General features: G+C 47.2%; 3 protein-coding genes across 5 annotated transcripts in view; 1 reads left to right on the top strand and 2 right to left on the bottom strand.

The window, feature by feature from the left end:
• Positions 1-11,885, bottom strand: part of PMM2 (phosphomannomutase 2) — a 39,196-nt gene extending 27,311 nt beyond the window's left edge. Inside the window, exons 1-4 of the mRNA XM_010383637.2 lie at positions 11,688-11,885; positions 7,119-7,230; positions 3,898-3,974; positions 2,306-2,397 (exon numbers count right to left, since the gene is read on the bottom strand). Coding sequence (XP_010381939.1) covers positions 2,306-2,397; positions 3,898-3,974; positions 7,119-7,230; positions 11,688-11,753 — 347 coding nt within the window. The 5' untranslated portion in view covers positions 11,754-11,885. The remainder of the gene's footprint in view (positions 1-2,305; positions 2,398-3,897; positions 3,975-7,118; positions 7,231-11,687) is intronic.
• On the top strand, positions 11,884-14,463 carry TMEM186 (transmembrane protein 186). The gene is made up of 2 exons (XM_010383639.2): positions 11,884-12,024; positions 13,056-14,463. The coding sequence occupies exons 1-2, from the start codon at positions 12,022-12,024 to the stop codon at positions 13,692-13,694; spliced, it is 642 nt and encodes a 213-aa protein (XP_010381941.1). The 5' UTR covers positions 11,884-12,021; the 3' UTR covers positions 13,695-14,463.
• A 1,760-nt stretch (positions 14,464-16,223) lies between these two features.
• The window catches only part of ABAT (4-aminobutyrate aminotransferase), a 110,066-nt gene continuing 106,422 nt past the window's right edge, over positions 16,224-19,867 (bottom strand). For all 3 annotated transcript variants that reach the window (XM_010383641.2, XM_010383643.2, XM_030925284.1), the window contains one exon: positions 16,224-19,492. In XM_010383641.2, the coding sequence (XP_010381943.1) occupies positions 19,371-19,492 (122 nt within the window). In that variant the 3' untranslated portion in view covers positions 16,224-19,370. The remainder of the gene's footprint in view (positions 19,493-19,867) is intronic.

The raw sequence follows: 19,867 nt of genomic DNA, 5'->3' as shown, positions 1-19,867 counted from the left end.
GCACACATGTGGGTTAGGCTGGGTCTCAGCTCTGCCTCCGGGACTCACCACGTCTCTTCTACTATTCTGGAATTATGGCTCTCCACATGCCTCTCCCTCGCTAAATGATACACTCTTTGAGTACAGGATTATGCCTTTTTTTTTTTTTAAACCCTCCCTTAGCACTTGGCCCATAGTAAAAATGGAATTGACCTAGGATATTTGTATATTTTATCTTTTTGCCAAGGAAAATTTCTCACACACACAAAAGTGAACAGAATAGGACGAGTCCTCACATGCCCATTACCCAGCTGGAACAATAACAAAGTCCGGGTCTGGCCTGTCTCCTGCAGGTCTCCTCTTGGGCTAAGGGACATTCCTGAACTCTGGATGGAAGTGCTGAGCAGGAGGTGCTCAGGTTACGAATCCTAATAGTGTGAAGCAGCCTCTGAAGTACAGCCTGCCCTGAAATTGAATTGCCACTTAAACCGTGTTTCCATCCTGATGATTAAGGTGTTACACAGTAAGTATGAAAACTGGGAAGTCCGGGTGCAGTGGCTCACACCTGTAATCCCAGCACTTTGGGAGGCCGAGGTGGCTGGATCACCTGAGGTCAGGAGTTCAAGACCAACCTGACCAACATGGTGAAAACCCGTCTCTACTAAAAATATAAAAATTAGCCGGAACTGGTGGTGGGCGCCTGTAATCCCAGCTACTGGGGAGGCTAAGACATGAGAATTGCTTGAACCCGGGAGGCGAAGGTTGCAGTGAGCCGAGATCGCGCCATTGCACCCCAGCCTGAGCAACAGAGCAAGAAAGAAAACGGGGGGTAAAAATGAGAAGGATTTCAAAGAAATCACCTGCAACCTTACCATCAAGAAATATCCACGGTTAACATTTGGGTCTATTTCCTGCCAGTCTTTTTACTGTGGGCATTTATGTTCATCATTATTAGTATTACTATTATTTTAAAAATGGAATTGAGATAATTGTACCCGTGGCAGAAGGTAGGTCCCCAAACCAAACATTTATGAAAGCCGGGGCGGTGGCTAACGCCTGCAATCCCAACATTTTGGGAGACTGAGGTGGAAGGATCGCCTGAGGCCAGGAGTTGGAGACCAGCCTGGACAATGTGGCAAGACCCTGTCTCTACAGAAAATTAAAAAATTAGCCAGGCATGGTAGCATGTGCCTGTAGTCCCAGCTACTCAGGAGGCTGAGGTAAAAGGATCACTTGAGCCAAGGAGGTTGAGGTTGTAGTGAGCTATGATCATGCCACTGCACTCCAGCCTGGGCAACAACACTGGAACAAAGGTCCATGTGTCAGGTGGCAGTTGCTCAGGTGGCACCTGCCAGGGGGGAACTGGGAGCTGGAATAGCGAGGTCTCAGATTTGCCAATAGAAGCCAGAAATCCAGATGTTTAAAACATAAAATTAGGCTGGGTGCCGTGGCTCACGCCTGTGATACCAGCAATTTGGGAGGCCGAGGCAGGTGGATCAGTTGAGGTCAGGAGTTCGATACCAGCCTGGCCAACACAGTGAAACACGATCTCTACTAAAAACACACAAAAAAAAATTAGCTGGGCATGGTGGTATGCGCCTATAATCCCAGCTACTCGAGAGGCTGAGGCAGAATTGCTTGCACCTGGGAGGCGGAGGTTGCAGTGAGCCGAGATCCTACCACTGCACTCCAGCCTGGGCCACAGAGTGAGACTCCGTCTCAAAAATAAATACATAAATAAATTTAAAAAAGTAAAATCAGACTTTTACACGATGGCAATTAATCCAGATTTTCTTTAACACTGCAGGCCAACCAGATTTGGGTTTTACATGGATCTGGCCCAAAGGCTTCCTGTCTGAGACTCCCCAATCCAGGGTTTCTGTTGCTTTTTGTACACGCTGCTTCACTGCTGTTTCCTCTCACCGACAGCCTTTGAAAGCATATGGTCTTCAATGGCTGTATGAATTTCCATCATGTGGACAAGCCATCATTTACATAATCACTCTTGTACTGTTGGCTTTGTGGACTGTTTCCAATTATTCCTTACTAAGGGCTGGGATTCGGATTTAAATTCGCTGGCCCATGGTGGCTACTGAACCCTGCTGTGAACCAGCAGCACCAGGGCAGCCAGAGAAAACGTGGATTTCCAAGCTCGGCTCTCAGGCTTTCTGAATCAGAACTGTCAAGGGGCAGGCTAAATATCAGACTTTGTTTTTACAACTCTTTAGGTGATTTTTATAATCCTATTTGGAGAATGCCCACATTCACCCACCATATGACACTACGCTATGTTCCAGTGATGCCTCTTTGTTAAAAGCAAACCCACCTCTTCTTGGGGAGTTTAATTTTCGCAATGTAGCTCAGACAGTAGTTGATTAAATCTTGGATTAGGGCCTCACCCAGATGACTTTGAATATTCTAGATGAAGAAAATACTTGAGTTATTTGATTCCGCAGAAGCATTTTCAAAACAGCTTTATAGCAAACCCAGGGTCTTCAGCCCCTATTGCTGAAAATCAGTAGGCTGATATAGCAGTGATGGTGACATGCCTCACTGCCTGTTTAATACCTTCTCTTATTTCTCTGGTCAAAAACATTAGGCAAGCCAGAAAGGCTTTAGTCAAAAGCATATGCTGCTTCATTACCCAAGATTTTTGTACTCATTATTGTTCAAATGCTTCCTGTAAGACCCAAAGAGCTTACTGCTGCCACTTTTATTCAATTAAAATATCTCCAGATATTGACAGAAAATATATTTGTTACACTTCAGCATTCTCTTACGTCTGAACAGAATGATCTTACTACTACTAAGAGTTACATAGTACCTTTTAAAAATGCTTATAGTGGCCAGGCGTGGCAGCTCACACCTGTAATCCCAGCACTTTGGGAGGCTGAGGCAGGTGGATCACTTTAAGTCATGAGCTTGAGACAAGCCTGGCAAACATGGTGAAACTCTGTCTCTACTAAAAATACAAAAATGAGCCAGCCATGCTGGTGGATGCCTGTAATCCCAGCTACTCGGGAAGCTGAGGCTGAAGAATCATTTGAACCCAAGAAGTTACAGGGAGCCAGGACTGCGTCACTGCATTCCAGCCTGGGCAACAGAGTGAGATTCTGTCACAAAAAAAGAAAAAAGAAAAAAAAAAAAAAAAACCCAACGCTTATAGTGAGGCAACCTGCTCTAGTTTTATCATCACAGAAATGTTATTAGTAGATTGAAATTCAGGCATGGTGGCATGTCCCTGTAGTTCCTGCTACTTGGGAGGCTAAGGCAGAGGATCACCTGTGCCCAGGAGGTCTAAGCTACTAGGACTGCACCACTGCACTCCAGCCTGGTTAACACAGCATAACCTCATCTTTTTTTTAAAAAAAAAAAAAAAAAGAAAGAAAAGGTTCGGTGTGGTGGCTCATGCCTGTAATCCCAGCACTTTGGGAGGCTAAGGTGGGAGGATCATTTGAGGTCAGGAGTTGGACATCAGCCTGGTCAACATGATGAAACCCTGTCTCTACTAAAAATATACAAAAATTAGCTGGGTGTGGTGGCGTGTGCCTGTAATCCCAGCTACAGGGGAGGTTGAGGCATAAGAATTGCTTGAACCAGGGAGGCAGAGGTTGCAGTGAGCCGAGATCGTGCCACTGCACTCCAGCTCCAGTCTGGGTGACGAGCAAGACTCCGTCTCAAAAACAAACAAACAGAACAAAACAAGAAAAGAAATAATATATTTAAAAAGTATAAAAATTTAGTTATTAATTTAGAATAGTAATAGTCACATGGTTCAAAATTCAAAACAAAAAAGAATACAGAGTAAAGATTCATTTCTACCCCTGTTCCTCATCTTCCCAGAGGCATTCAATGTGAAATGCCCTTTCAGAAAACACTTTTAATAGTATATAGTAATTCGGATACTCAAGAACCTACCTGTTTACACAAGAGCTTCCCATCTTTGTATGCTACCAAGCCATTTTCCGGAAACACATAATCATATTTTTCAACCACTACAATCAAAACCAAAAAAACACTTAGAATGCAAAGAATCAAAACCCGTGTTTCTATTCCTTGATTAACAATGACCACTAATAAAACTGCTAAACTCCAGCAAGGACTGTGAGAGACCATCTCATCTTACAGACTAAGAGAAGAGTATGGAAAAACCTTCCTTATTGTTTTTTTTAATGGCTCTTTTCGGTTACATATTTAAACGATCACTGGGCAGGAGATTAGAGACTTGGTGACAGGTTATTTTACGTCCCTGACTTCAGCCTGACTGTCTGTAAAGGAAGATGCTGGTCCACGATGCTGATGGTTCGCCAGCAGCAACCAGGGCAGTGAGTGAAAATGCAGATTTCCAAGCTACGCTCTCCGGCTTCCTGAATCAGAATTGCTGAGGGACAGGCTAAATATATATATATATATATTTTTTTTTTTTTTTTTTTTTTTGAGACGGAGTCTTGCTCTGCCGCCCAGGCTGGAGTGCTGTGGCCGGCTCTCAGCTCACTGCAAGCTCCGCCTCCCGGGTTCACGCCATTCTCCTGTCTCAGCCTCCCGAGTAGCTGGGACTACAGGCGCCCGCCTCGTCGCCCGGCTAGTTTTTTTGTATTTTTTAGTAGAGACGGGGTTTCAGCGTATTAGCCAGGATGGTCTCGATCTCCTGACCTCGTGATCCGCCCGTCTCGGCCTCCCAAAGTGCTGGGATTACAGGCTTGAGCCGCCGCGCCCGGCAAATATATTTTTAAAAAGCTCTTTGGGCTGGGTGCCGTGTGGCTCACGCCTGTAATCCCAGCACTTTGGGAGGCTGAAGCGGGTGGATCACGAGGTCAGGAGTTCCAGACTAGCCTGGCCAACATAGTGAAATCCCATCTCTACTAAAAATACAAAAAATTAGCTGGGGGTGGTGGTGGGTGCCTGTAATCCCAGCTACTCGGGAGGCTGAGGCAGGAGAATTGCTTGACCCTGGGAGGCAGAGGTTGCAGTGAGCTGAGATCGTGCCACTGCACTCCAGCCTGGGCGCCGGTGCAAGACTCCGTCTAATGTCAAAAAAAAAAAAAAAAAAAAAAAAGTCCTAAAAGACCTTTGGTGGCCAGGCACAGTGATTCACACCTGTAACCCCAGCACTTTGGAAGGCCGAGGTGGGCGGACCACCTGAGGTTGGGAGTTCAAGACCAGCCTGGCCAACAGGGTGAAACCCCATCTCTACTAAAAATACAAAACTTAGCTGGGCGTGCTGGTGGGCACCTATAGTCCCAGCTACTTGGGAGGCTGAGGCTGAGGCACAAGAATCACTTGAACCCGGGAGGCAGAGGTTACAGTGAGCCAAGTTTGCACTCCTGCACTGCAGCCTGGGCCAGAGAACAAGACTCTGTCTCACAACAAAACAAAGCACTCTTTGGTGATTCTTATAATCAGTCTGGTTTGGACACTATCCATGCTGTCAACGTTAACGGAGGGATTCTCAAACTTCAGGTACCTGTTAAAATGCAGATCCCCTGTGTGTTGGGTGGGGCCCCCATACTCCTATTTTAATAAGCTTCCCAGGAGATTCTGATACAGGTGGGCCTTCACCTGTCTTTTAGCTGGTGAATGTTTTGACTCTATTGTTGCATGTCTCTGAAAGGTGCAGACACTATGCTACCCTACACAAAACTTCCCTGATCAAGTGGTTAAATACACAACTAGACGCAGAAAGGGTTATCATGAGGAGGTAACAGGATTTTCAGGGCTTCATGATCTCCAGTATGTGGTTTATAGCATTTCTAAGTAGGAGACCAACCAGGAAAATGATGTGGAAGTGCGAGAGTTTTTAAAGGCATTGCGGAGATTACTCTTCTAGTAATGGGAATCCAATAAATACAGGCTACACAGATTTGGACTGTAAGATATTACATCTCTGAGAACAGTAGTTCTCAAATGGGGGTGATTTTACACACAGGTCATTTGGCAATGTCTGGAGACACTTCCGGTTGTCATAACCATATGTGTGCGTGTGTGTATGCTGCGGGCATCTAGTGGGTAGAGGCCTGGGATGTCGCTAAATACCCTACAATGCACAGGATGGCCTTCATAATGGAGAACTAACTGGTCCAAAATATCAATAGTGCGAAGGTTGGGAAATCTTGCTCTAGAGGAGCTGGTTCCAAGATGTGAGGACTCTGGGGGACAATAGGGGTTAAAAGAATAATCAATTCATCCACTTCCCCACTTACAATTTCTTTTTTTTTCCCAAGATGGAGTTTCGCTCTTACTGCCCAGGCTGGAGTGCAATGGTGTGATCTCGGCTCACTGCAACCTCTGCCTCCTGGGTTCAAGCAGTTCTCCTGCCTTGGCCTCCCAAGTAGCTAGGATTACAGGCACCCACCACCACGCCCAGCTAATTTTTTGTATTTTTAGTAGAGACGGGGTTTGATCATGTAGACCAAGCTGGTCTCAAACTCCTGACCTCAGGTGATCCACCCGCCTCAGCCTCCCCAAGTACTGGGATTACAGGCGTGAGCCACCACGCCTGGCATCCACTTACAATTTCTTACAGGCCAGGAGGCCCTGGGGCTATGCAGATGAATAACTCATACTCCTGCTCTTCAAAAACATATAATCGGATAGTTTACAATAATTACAGAATGCTACATTAGTAGGGTTGTACACTAGAATCTCTCGGAGGTACTTACTAAAATAGGATTCCCAGGCTCCATAGACCTATCAAGTCAGAATCTCCACTGAAGGGGTCAAAAACCTCTCTGGTTTTTTGGGGTCCTGTGCTGGAGATTCTGTTCCAGTGATGGGGAGGTGAGGGGGGCTGTCAGAGGGACAACTGGAAGACCAGCCTGACTGGGGCTAGAAGGACAGTGAACGGGTACAAGCAAGAAGTATTCCAGGCAGAGAGATTACTATGTGCAAGGACACAGCCACCGACCTTTCTAGGTGAATCTACTCACACATCTGAGTACCCAGTTCTCCATCAGTAACTCCAGAAATTTACTGGATTAAAAGCAGAGGAAAAATAAAGGCCAAGCAAATGTTTCCAAAACAAGGAAGCAGCAAGTCTGGCATATGAGGACAAGGTTTTAGGGCAGCCTATGATACCTGGCAACAATATCCTCATAAGAAGTTAATCTTTTACCAGATGTAATTAGCAACCTCTCACTTACCATCATTTCCCAGTTGCTCCTGCACTTTCTCAAAGTCCGACCCGCCTACCACTCCGATTTTGATCTTCTGCCTCAAGTTTTGCAGGAAGTCATCCATTTCTTTGGTAATTTTCTAAATTTCAAGAAGGAAAATACAACACTCATAAGCCAAAAAATAAACAGGAGACTAAAACTCTAAGGGTAACACAAGTACACAAATCTTATTTTCTTATTTAAAAATTAAAGAAAAAAATAGTTTTTGAGATAGGGTCTCACTTGTCACCCAAGCTGGAGTGCAGTGGCATGGTCATAGCTCACCGCAGCCTCGACCTCGACTGGGGCTCCAGTGATCCTCCTACCTCAGCCTCCTGAGTAGCTGCGACTACAGTTATGCGCCAGCACACCTGGCTAATTTTTTTATATTCTGTAGAGACGAAATTTTGCCATGTTGTCTAGGCCAGTCTGGAACTCCTGGGTTCAGCAGATCCACCAGCCTTGGTCTCCCAAAGTGCTGAGATTACAGGCATAAGCCAGGCCTATAAGCCTTATTTTCATACATGCCAATTAAGTTACCAGCTCTGTACACAGTTCAAATATTTCAGTTGTAATGGGGGGTGGGGGTGCATCTTTACCAGAATAAACTTAAGTGTTATTTTTACCACATTTTAAACACAGGTAATATGTTAGCAGCTGTTGTGCACTGTGCCAGCTAATTTTTTATGCATTTATATACCCATCTATGGACACATATACAAATAGGTCTTATTTTTGAAACATAAATGGAATCATTCTATGTGCTTTGCAGCAACTTCGCTTTTTCAGCATGATGTATTCCTTTTAAATGCTACACTGTACTCCATCTATGGATTTAAGTTGTTGATTCTAAAACAAAATAACATAATGAAATTAAAGAGGAAGCTCAGGGCTAGCCTGTAATCCCAGCACTTTGGGAGGCCGAGGCAGGTGGATCACCTGAGGTCAGAGTTCGAGACCAGCCTGGCCAACATGGCGAAACCCTGTCTCTACTAAAAATACAAAAATTAGCTGGGTGTGGTGGCACATGCCTGTAGTCCCAGCTACTTGGGAGGTTGACGCAGGAGAATAACTTGAACCTGGGAGGCGGAGGCTGCAGTGAGCCGAGATCGTGCCCCTGCACTCCAGCCTGGGTGACAGAGCAAGACTTCATCTTAAAAAACAAACAAACAAAGAAACAAACAAATAAATAAATAGGAGAAGCTTAGAACTGATTTATTGCAATTACTCAAAACAAACAAAAAAAATGTAAAAGAGTAAGATGACTAGATTTTTTAGTCTCTTCTAAAAGCAAAGCTCCTATCTAGAAAGAGTGGTCTTAGTGGTATAACCTTATGGTAAATTCCAAACTGTGTGATAATTTTTAAAAAGTTATAAACTAAGATGAAAAACAGCCCTACATTAAGACACATCACAATGTATTTTTACAAGTCTTATAACTCAGTACTTTGAGCAATCTTAGTTGCACATTTACATTGAATGTCTTTTTTTTTTTTTTTGACACGAAGTTGCGCTGTCGCCCAGGCTGGAGTGCAGTGGTGTGGTCTCGGCTCACTGCAACCTCCATTTCCTGGGTTCAAGCGATTCTCCTGTCTCAGTCTCCCAGGTAGCCAGGATTGCAGGCACCCGCCATCACGCTCAGCTAATTTTTTGTATTTTTATTAGAGACAGGGTTTCACCATGTTGGCCAGGCTGGTCTCGAACTCCTGACCTCAAGTGATCCGCCCGCCTCAGCCTCCCAAAGTGCTGGGACTATAGGCGTTAGCTACCGCGCCTGGCTGAATGTCTTTTTTTTTTGTTTTGAGATGGAGTCTCGCTCTGTCGCCCAGGCTGGAGTGCAGTGGCGTGATCTCCACTCACTGCAAGCTCCGCCTCCTGGGTTCACGCCATTCTCCTGCCTCAGCATCCCGTGTAGCTGGGACTACAGGCGCCCGCCACCTCGCCCGGGTAGTTTTTTGTATTTTTAGTAGAGACAGGGTTTCACAGCGTGAGCCAGGATGGTCTCGATCTCCTGACCTCATGATCCACCCGTCTCGGCCTCCCGAAGTGCTGGGATTACAGGCGTGAGCCACCGCGCCCGGCCCTGAATATTTTTTTTAAAAAGTTACTAGAAATTTAGAAAATACAAAAAACCATTTAATTCAACCTCAGTATATAAACACTTGGAGTTCAATGATTTTTCTTTAAAAATTTTTGACTAATACATGAATCTGATTAAAATAAAACTGTGTAGAAGGGCTTGTAATAGAGTGCAATCTCTTCTACTCTCACAGTGGAATTTGGACCTATTAGACAAAATCTAGAACTGCAGGAATGGCCTTTAAGAGTCAGAACACAGTGGCTCATGCCTGTAATCCCAGAACTTTGGGAAGCTGAGGCAGGTGGATCACGAAGTCCAGAGATGGAGACCATCCTGGCCAACATGGTGAAACCCTGTCTCTATTTAAAATACAAAAATTAGCCAGGCGTGGTGGCACGCACCTTAAGTCCCAGCTACTCAGGTGCCTGAGGCAGGAGAACCGCTTGAACCTGGGTGGCGGAGGTTGCAGTAAACTGAGATTGCACCACTACACTCCAGCCTGGCGACAGAGTGAGACTCCGTCTCAAAAAAAAAAAAAAAAAAAAGAAGAAGAGTCAGAACTGTGAAAATCAGAAGATGAGAAGCACTTTCCTGAATGGCATACCCCGTAACTAGGACAGCTTCTACCTTAGCACAGATAGGAAATGGGAAACTTGACAGGAACCAATGTCCTGAGGCTCAGGGACTTGTACCAGGTCGGCTTTGTGAAACTGAGGAGGTTAGTTCTTCACTGAGTGTGTTTCCTTATGTTTAAAATGGTAATAACAACTATCCCACCTGGAAAGAAAGATGAAGGAAGGTTGAGAGGGTCCAGCGAAATCATGAAAAAGGGTTGGCCATGTAAACCCTAGACCGCTATGGCCCACAAACCACATTGGGCAGGTGTTAGTTTCTGTAACAAATAAATACAGTTTTACTGGTACACAGCCACTCTATGTTTACATAGGGTTTATGGCTGGTTTTGTACTAAAGTTGAGTGGCTACTATAGACCATATGGTCTACAAAGACAAAAGTATTTGCTATATGGCCCTTTACAAAAAATGAATTGGGGACCGGAGTTTTAGACCACTATGGGCTTTTAACAACCCCAAGTGTGTGATGGCTGAATTTCAGAATCAGAAAAAGCCTTTGAAGAACTTGGGAGTTGAGTGTCATCACTAGGTAGATCAAACCTGTGGCTGAGAAGGGCAAAATGATATGTCTAAGGTCACACGCATTTGACGTGGACTTCTGGAGCACACCATTGTTACCACCAAGCGAAGACTACGAGGGGTGAGGACAGAAGTTGAGGATAGTGAGACCATTGGGGTCCAGTCTCAAGTTGAAATGGCCGGTTGTCAGTGGCCAATTTTTTTTTTTTTTTTTTTTTTTGAGACGGAGTCTCGCTCTGTCACCCAGGCTGGAGTGCAGTGGCCGGATCTCAGCTCACTGCAAGCTCCGCCTCCCAGGTTCACGCCATTCTCCTGTCTCAGCCTCCCGGCTAGCTGGGACTACAGGCGCCGCCACCTCGCCCGGCTAGTTTTTTCTATTTTTTAGTAGAGACGGGGTTTCACCGTGTTAGCCAGGATGGTCTTGATCTCCTGACCTCGTGATCCGCCCGTCTCGGCCTCCCAAAGTGCTGGGATTACAGGCTTGACCCACCGCGCCCGGCCTGTCAGTGGCCAATTTCTGAAAAGGGGACAGGTGAGCCTCATCTCAAGGCTGATCATGACTGAAACTTATCTGTGCCTGTAGCAGTAAAATCTGGAAGTGGAAAGCAAGCTTCCAAAGGCCCAAAGAGGCTCTCAGCGGGCAGCCTGTAATAACCTAGGGCTCCTCCATCTTACTAGTCCACTGCAGGGGCTGGAGATGGGTGTGGTGGAGGTGGCTACTATTTACTGAGGCCAAGTGTGCTGTGTGCAACATACTTTCAAGAACTTACACAATCTCATTTGATCCTCACAGGCACCATATGGAACAGGTAATATCCCCATTTAAAGCTGTAGATGTTGAGGCTCAGAAAGGTTAATGACTTGCTCAAGGTCACACAGCTGTCAAGAGGTGAAGATGAGCCTCTACTAGGTCGATTTGACCTGGAAACCTGTTTTTAATATCATGACTCACGGCACAGCCTATTGGTTACAGCATTGAGGCCGGCACACAGCTGATAAGGGGACCTGATGTCGGGTTCAAATCCTGGTCTATCAGTCCCGAGGACTAGCAGTGAGTCCACATTGCATTTTCCAACCCAGCACAAGTTTCCTTCTCTTAAGAGTTCTTCAGCCACGTCTCATCTTTCCAAGCATCAGAGCTCCTGAAGAGCTGGGTAGGGCCTCCCTCTCATTCCTCCAGGGCACCCAGAATAGGGTCCAGCCCCCGTGAGGACGTAGGTGGTCCTTAGCCAGCCCTTGGCGCCTACCCTGGGTGCTCGATAGCGCCAACTGGGAACAGCACGGACTCTGCGTCGGCTGCCACCAGCCCGCCGGGCGCCACTTACCTGCCGCGGGGCGGTGAGGGTCCCATCCACATCGAAGAGGCAGAGCGCTGGGCCAGGGGCTGCCATGTCCCCAGCTTCTAACCGCACCTTGCAAGACTCGTTGGCACCAGGAACTCGGCCCGGAACTTCCGAGTTCGGCCCCCGAGCCGCAGGGCACGTCGGGAAGAGGAGGAGACTCCGATACGACAATACCTGGGACAAGCGCCAGCCACGATTCCTGGAGCGCAAATCCCAGGGTGCAACGCGGATCACGCCCGCCTTGTACATTTGAGCATGCGCTCTCAGAGGTTCCGGGGGCCGTCGGGATTTACTTCCGGCAGCAGGCTGTGGAGCCATGGTAAGGAGGCTGGTGGCGAGCCTTGAGGGGGTGATGCTCCTTGGGGGTCGGTCGGGGTCAGAGCTGGGGCAGGCAGGCACGACGCCCGAGTTTCGGACTTGGAGAATCCGTGGGAGGAAGCTCTGGCGTGGGTTACAATTCGCCATTCCCGGGCTTTCTCTGCCCTCCTTGCATCACTTGCGCACAATAGTAATAGCTAAAACTCGCTGAGCTCTCACAGCGCATCAGGTACTAAGGTGAGGGCTCTGAAACCATCTTCTCGTTCACTGTGTTCTGAGTCCCCATTTTGAAAGCCGAGGAAACCGAAGCTGAGGGGTGTGGAGTGATTTGCTCAAGAATCCACAGGTAGTGACTGATGGAGCCAGAATTGGAACCAGAGCTTTTGCTGCTTCACTACCTACCTAATAATATGTTTGTGCTACATGTTGGGGCCTCCTTGCCTCGCTCCTCCTCCTTCTCCGTTGTTTCCCTTTCCCCTGACTAGATTAAGAGAAAGCAGCAGTTCCCTCCAGCACCGAAGATAACGTATGAATCAAACAGAATTAGAAAGTTTGTTGGGATAACTATCTCACAGATTTGTTGCTCGAGTTCCCCACTAAGACATTGATTATTTAGTTTCCTCCTTGGGGAAATGTTCACACCCCCTTGTAGAGCCATTGTCCAGCCCAAAGTTGGTGCTCCCTAGATACGTTTTGAATTATTGAAGGCCGCACCTCCTTTCTTGTATTTATTTGGAATTGCCTGGTGGAAGGAGGACTCTGCTGCACTCACTGACTGTGTGTTCTTTGGTAAAGATCTTACCCTCTCTGGGCTTAGTTTCCCTAGTGGTAAAGTGGAAATAGTGATAACTATCTTAGATAGCTGTGATGCCCACATGAGATAGCATCTGGCTTTACCCTTCCCTCCTCTGGCAGTAATGGTGACCTTGCAGGATTGGCAGAAGCCTTGGAGTATGGTGCTTTGCAGATGTTCACCGTGTGATGAATGTGGTTGAGTTCCATGAGAGAAATGGTCTACTGTCTCCCTTTCAGGCTGCCCTTCTCCGAGTTGTGCCTAGGTTTCGGGGAAAAGCTGCGTGGGAAAGGCCTCTCCATGGGCTGTGGTGCTGCAGTGGGCAGGAGGATCCTAAGAGGTGGGTGGGGAGCAGGTCACCCACCTCGAAGGAGAAACCACCAAATGCAGAGACTGAGAAATTCTGGATGTTTTACCGTTTTGATGCCATCAGAATCTTTGGGTTCCTGTCTCGACTGAAGTTGGCACAGACTGCCCTGACAGTGGTAGTTTTGCCACCAGCTTGTTACTGGTACTCCCAGGGCCTCCTGACTCTCAACACCGTATGCCTGATGAGTGGGATATCAGCCTTTGCCCTGACCATGCTGTGCTGGATGAGCCATTTCTTTCGGAGACTGGTTGGGATCCTGTATCTGAATGAGTCTGGCACCATGCTGCGGGTGGCCCATCTGAGCTTCTGGGGCTGGCGGCAGGACACATACTGTCCCCTGGCAGATGTGATTCCCCTGACAGAAACCAAGGACCGGCCTCAGGAGATGTTCGTGCGTATCCAGCGGTACAGTGGGAAACAGACCTTCTATGTCTCCCTGCGCTATGGACGCATCCTGGACAGAGAGCGTTTCACGCAGGTGTTTGGGAGACATCAGATGTTCAAGTAAACAACTGGGGCCTGGACCTCTGGGTAACCCTGGGTCGCCTGGATTGACAGGAAGGCTGAGGGTGTGGGCAGGGCTGAAGAAAGGGGATTGGGTACTTGGAGACTTTGCCTGGGCCCCTGGGAACATGTGTTTTGTGATGAAGAAATTCACAAGGCAAGAGCTGGTGTCCAGGTTTAGGAAAAAGGCTCTAAGCAAGTTCTTACAGCACTCGTCTGTGACGTTCAGTCAGATAACGGCCAGAAGTTTTTGTTAAGAGCCAGTTCTTAGAAGAACCTATGCCAGGATCACCCAGACAGTCCATTGGTGTGAAACTGAAAGGCAAAGAGGTGTGGTGGGGGAGCGTAGGATTTGGAGTCAGAAGTCTCTCACTTCTGTCACTTGTCCTGGGGTAGGTTATTGAGTCTCTGTGAACCTTGGTTTTCACATCTGTAAAATGGAAAGTCCTGCTTGTTTCATGGGATGGATGTGGGAATAAATGTCAAACGTGTGGCAGACTCAGCAGCCTAGAGCAGATAGTGTTAAGCATTTGGTCAGAGGTTTTAGCATGGAGAAAGGCTTCGAGCAGTTAGCAGGGACTTCCAGAGCCCTGTGCTGTGCCCCTCACATATCCAGCAGCAGAAAGGTCTGCCAGGATGTTAACTACACATCGATGAGCAGAGATGTCGTCCAAGTGGGCACGAAACCCCATTTAAGATTGGTTCACCACCCTGAGGTCTAGAGGCTCTTGCTTTGGATGGCCCTGCAGTTTAATAAAGCCTAATAGACCGTATGGTGGTACGTTATTTTATAAACTAAAGCCAGTTATATGCATTGCCCTGCATAATTAATAATATATGTTCATTATACAATTTGTAACACAGTAAAGAGGAAGGAAGGCATGATCTTTATTATTTTGCCACTCGAAAGTCAGTAAGAATGTTTTATTGCCGGGGGCGGTGGCTCACACCTGTAATCCCAGCACTTTGGGAGGCCGAGGCAGCTGGATCATGAGGTCAAGAGATCAAGACCATCCTGGCTAACGGTGAAACCCCGTCTCCACTAAAAAATACAAAAAAAGGCCGGGCGCGATGGCTCAAGCCTGTAATCCCAGCACTTTGGGAGGCCGAGACGGGTGGATCACGAGGTCAGGAGATCGAGACCATCCTGGCCTACACGGTGAAACCCCGTCTATACTAAAAAATATAAAAAAAACTAGCCGGGCGAGGTGGCAGGCGCCTGTAGTCCCAGCTACTCGGGAGGCTGAGGCAGGAGAATGGCGGGAACCCGGGAGGCGGAGCTTGCAGTGAGCTGAGATCCGGCCACTGCACTCCAGCCTGGACGACAGAGGGAGACTCCGTCTCAAAAAAAAAAAAAAAAAAAAAAAAAAATTGGCCGGGCGCGCTGGCTCAAGCCTGTAATCCCAGCACTTTGGGAAGCCGAGACGGGCGGATCACGAGGTCAGGAGATCGAGACCATCCTGGCTAACACGGTGAAACCCCGTCTCTACTAAAAAATACAAAAAAACCTAGCCGGGCGAGGTGGCAGGCGCCTGTAGTCCCAGCTACTTGGGAGGCTGAGGCAGGAGAATGGCGTAAACCCGGGGGGCGGAGCTTGCAGCGAGCTGAGATCCGGCCACTGCACTCCAGCCTGGGCGACAGAGGGAGACTCTGTCTCAAAAAAAAAAAAAAAAAAAAAAAAAAAAAAAAAAAAAAAAAAAAAATTAGCCGAGTGTGGTGGCGGGCGCCTGTAGTCCCAGCTACTCGGGAGGCTGAGGCAGGAGAATGGCGTGAACCTGGGAGGCGGAACTTGCAATGAGCCGAGATCGCGCCACTGCACTCCATCCTGGGCGACAGAGCGAGACTCCCTCTCAAAACAAAACAAACAAAAAATAATAATGTTTTATTGTGTAGTCTTCCATTTTTCTTAACTGTACCAAGATAGACCTAACAAATTTATCCTTTTAATCATTTTTAAGAGTGTAATTCAGGGACATTAAGTATATTAACAGTGTTGTACAGGCTGGGCACAGTGCCTCACGCCTGTAATACCAGCACTTTGGGAGGCCGAGGCGGGTGGATCACAAGGTCAGGAGTTCGAGACCAGCCTGGCTAACACAGTGAAACCCTGTCTCTGCTAAAAATACAAAAATTAGCTGGGCACAGTGGCGAGTGTCTGTAATCCCAGCTACTTGGGAGGCTGAGGCAGGAGAATCGCTTAAATCCGGGAGGCAGAGGTTGCAGTGAGCCAAGATCGTGCCACTGCACTCTAGCCTGGGTGAAAGAACTAGACTCTGTCTCAAAAAAAAAAAAAAAAGAGAATGTGAGCTGCGAGTAGGGACCACATCTTGTCCATCCCTGTGTCCCTGTCACATAGCATGTCCTCGATTTACTTAATGAAATGCATGGCCTTACAGTGCTTCCCAATCCCAAGGCAGAATTATGCATGTAGAGTGTTTTCCAAGACATTCCTAAGAGGTATATAACAGGCATTTAATAAGTACTGTCACCTAATTATTTAACAACCATTTCCACCAAAAAAGTCCACATTCACTCATGTTTCAATTATAAATTTTTTTTATTTAAGAATACTGACTAACACAGGAAACAGATTTAATTCATGGAATTGTGCATATGGTCAACAGTTACATTGTGACATGTTAATTTTTTTTATCATTTATTGGCACTGTCAACAGATTACTTGTAAACAAGATCACTTTGTATGCGTAAGTCTGCGATGCTACCTAGCTATGGTTTTCTACCATGAGCTCATATATAGATATAGATAGGTAAGGTGTATAGATACATTAATGCTATGCACAATTTTGCATGGTTACTGAGCGTCAGTAAAAATTATAAAAAAACACCCATTTATAATAAAAGTGAGGATGTACTAAGACTTGCTATTACTGGACCTTGTTTTCTGTAAAAGTGACGCCACTTACTGGACGGTTACTAAACTCAGTGGCACTAATGTATGATGGATTCATTTCCAGACTGTCGGCCATGGAAGCACTTCTTCATGGCCCCTGCCCTGGACAGCAACCTGTCCTCCGGGCTCCCCATGTTTTTACCAGCTTCTGCTGAGTTTCTACAATCTTGAGCTGTGCTGAGAATTCTTTTCCTTGAAATTCTTCCAGCTAAACCCCCACCCCCCGAAAGAGGATGTCTCAGGAACTCATTATGCCCCGAGTCAACAAGAACTTGTTGATAAATGGCTTAAAAGTTTTTACAAGAAGTAACTTCCCTTGGTAAGGGGTAAATAATAAATCTGGAATTTTCCAGATAAAACGATTTCATTTCTCTGTCAATGCCCCATGGGGAGAGAACGAAATATTGGAGCCCCTCTCCCTACTGGCGAGAGGCGAGAGCCAATTTTCTGGTTGTGCCCTGGCTTAAAACCCTTTGGGCTCCGAGAACCATACTGAATATTTGCACCCAATGCTAAAGTTTTCAGGAGAAAGCCAATAAATTAATAATGGTTTGGTTTGCATTTTGCTTGCTTGTTAAATAAGGCCTTATTGAACCTTGGGATACTGCCTGTGGAATCTGGCTCCCCAGTGAAAGGTGTGAAGTCATGAGCGGATATGCCTTTGCATATGCTGTTCCCTCTCTGCAACACCCTTCCTTGCCTTGTCTGCTTGGTAAACTCTGGCTCATTCTGCAAAACACTGCTCCAGTGACACCTTTTCCTTGAAACCTCCTCTGACCCTTGGATGAATGGTGATGCTCCTCCCACTTCCTCATGCTCTTACTCGCACCTCTGTCATAGCCCTTGGTGCCTGCTTGTAATTGTTAGTTTACGAGTCTGGTTGTTTCCAGTGGGATGTGAGCCCCCGCGAGCAGGGACAATGTTTCGTCTCATCTTTGTATTCCTGCTGCTCGGTACAGGGCCTGGGATGGTGCAGGTATTTAACGAAAGTTAGGTGAATGAATAAATGGTGAATGAATGAATGATGCATAAATGAATATAAAAACGAGTAAAACCTTGCAGAGAGTGGGAGGCATACATCACCACTTCACTGGGAGTGCAGGTGACAGAGCTCCTGATTAAGAACGACAGATTAGCACTGACTGCAGGAATGCAAAGTGAACAAGAACTCACAAATTTGTATATGTTAAACTTGTCATTGCCTTTCATTCCTCAACAAAAATAGGTCGATGACCAAGTCTGCGGAAGACTGGAAGCTAAAAAAAAAAAAAGAAAAAAAAAACCCTACTTTGAGATCTTTGGACGATTTGTTATTAAAAGAGCAAAGTGCTGAATCAGGAACCTTGATATGCCTATTTCCAAAATAGTCAACCAAGGCACCAGGAGATGAAGAGGCTTCCTTTTGGACAGATAATACAAGCCAGGCTTTCTCAGTCTCCCCACCAAATAATACTTCATTGCTGTCAGGCTATCAACTTCTCTTTTAGGAGCATTTGAGGTCAAATCAGTTCCCAGAGTGTCTCACCTCCAGCAGAGATACTAGAGGCTCAGCCACAGCCCCGTTAAGCATTTCGGTATCATCTGCCTGGTAATCTCCATACTCGGTCATCTCAGGAAAATCTCTAATTTCAGGAGGATCAAGTATAAGGAAACCATGTTGAACCAACAGGCCACTTTTCCATGCATGGAGCCCTAGTGCCTTTAATTCATGGTGCTTCCCTCAAGAAGAAATCCAGTCCAGCAAGGATTCCCCCTGGTGGGATAGCCAAGCTGTTCCTGGGGGTCTGCTCAGAAGCGATGTGAAGGTGGATGAGCAAAAGAGAGCAAGAGCCTCTCAGGCTGAGGGGGCCAGAAGTCAGACCCCACGGTGCCCTGGGAAACATGATGCAATGGCTCTGCTGCCCCAGACCCTGGGGTGACGGGCCTGTGCTTCTAGCCCTGGGGCTCACGTGTGTCCTTGTGGACACTCAGGCTGCAGTTTCCTCCCACCCAGGTCCAGGTCTAGGTTGACATTTAACAGGGAGGAGGGAGTTTGGGGAATGGTGGATGCCAAGTAAGAACCACGGGTGGTGCCACCTGGGGATCCTCCAAGGGCAAACCCCTGTCCAGGGCAGAATTCACAGTTTAGGGGATCCCCAGGTGCACTGAGAGGAGTGATTCTCATCTTCAGGGGGCCAGAGGACCGCTTCCCTTACCCCTGAGCAGAATCCTCTTGTCCCCACTTTACAGCCTTCCTCAGATCTGTCCAGTGCCTCCCTGCACTGTGCTTGGGGTGTGCTCAGAGCTCCAGCTCAGAGCTGGGAGAGGAGGTGAGAACATGTTTGCTAGCATAGGGCGAGGGCGAGCCAGCATCCGTGATCACAGAATATGGCACTTGAGAAGGACTGGCACCCAGGAGGCCCAGCTGCCAGTCCCAGGAGCAAATGTAATGCCCTTGACTGGTTTTTGGAAAAATTGCTGGGGTTGGTCAAGGTTGGGCAGCACTCTAGCCAGGACCTCCCATGGCCCTTCCCAAGACGAGTCCAGGGCTCAAGCAGGATCTCTGGGCTTAAATCAATGTGCACCATTGGCTCTGCAGGGAGGAAAATCACTACCAGTCCTTCCCTCCCCCACCTCCCCCAAGACCACCAAAAACGTTCCCTCCCCACAAATCACCCTTCACTGTGCGTTCACCTCTGATACTTTTAAGTGAAAACATGAATTAGGCAAACTAATCAATTTGACAACTGTTGAGATCGGGGCTTTCTCACTGTAGTGGAAATGGCTGCTTTACTTGAAGTCTGCTAAGATGTCACTGAAAATATTGAGGAACAGGTGAGCATGGTGATCCCTGAAGACCAGCGTGGGACGGAAACGAATGGATTTGTCACCGCAGCCCCCCAACACCACACCTGAAAGAAGAGGCAGGAGGTAGGTGGGGAGCGTGGTTTCTCACAGTCGTGTGCTGGGAGAGCTGGGAGGAAAGTGATGCCCGTTGGCGACGCTCATCCATCCATCCATCCATCCATCCATCATCATCCATCGTGGAAGCCCAGGCTTCCATCTGTCCTTCCTACCATCCACCCATCCAGCCTTCATTTCCTTTCTCTCTCCCTTCATTCATCTCATCCATCATTCTCTTCTTCCTTTCCTTCCCTCCACCCTCCCTCTCTCCTTTGAGTGCCTGCTTTGCTGCCCCTGAACTAGGTCTGGTGATAGAGAGATCCCGAGATAAAGTCCTTGCCTTCCCGAAAGTCATGGGGGGTGGGGAAAGAAAATAGGTAAGC

This window comes from Rhinopithecus roxellana, chromosome 20, assembly GCF_007565055.1.
Source record: "Rhinopithecus roxellana isolate Shanxi Qingling chromosome 20, ASM756505v1, whole genome shotgun sequence".
NCBI classification, from domain to species: Eukaryota; Metazoa; Chordata; class Mammalia; order Primates; family Cercopithecidae; genus Rhinopithecus; species Rhinopithecus roxellana.
This window is presented reverse-complemented; position numbering and strand designations above follow the sequence as displayed.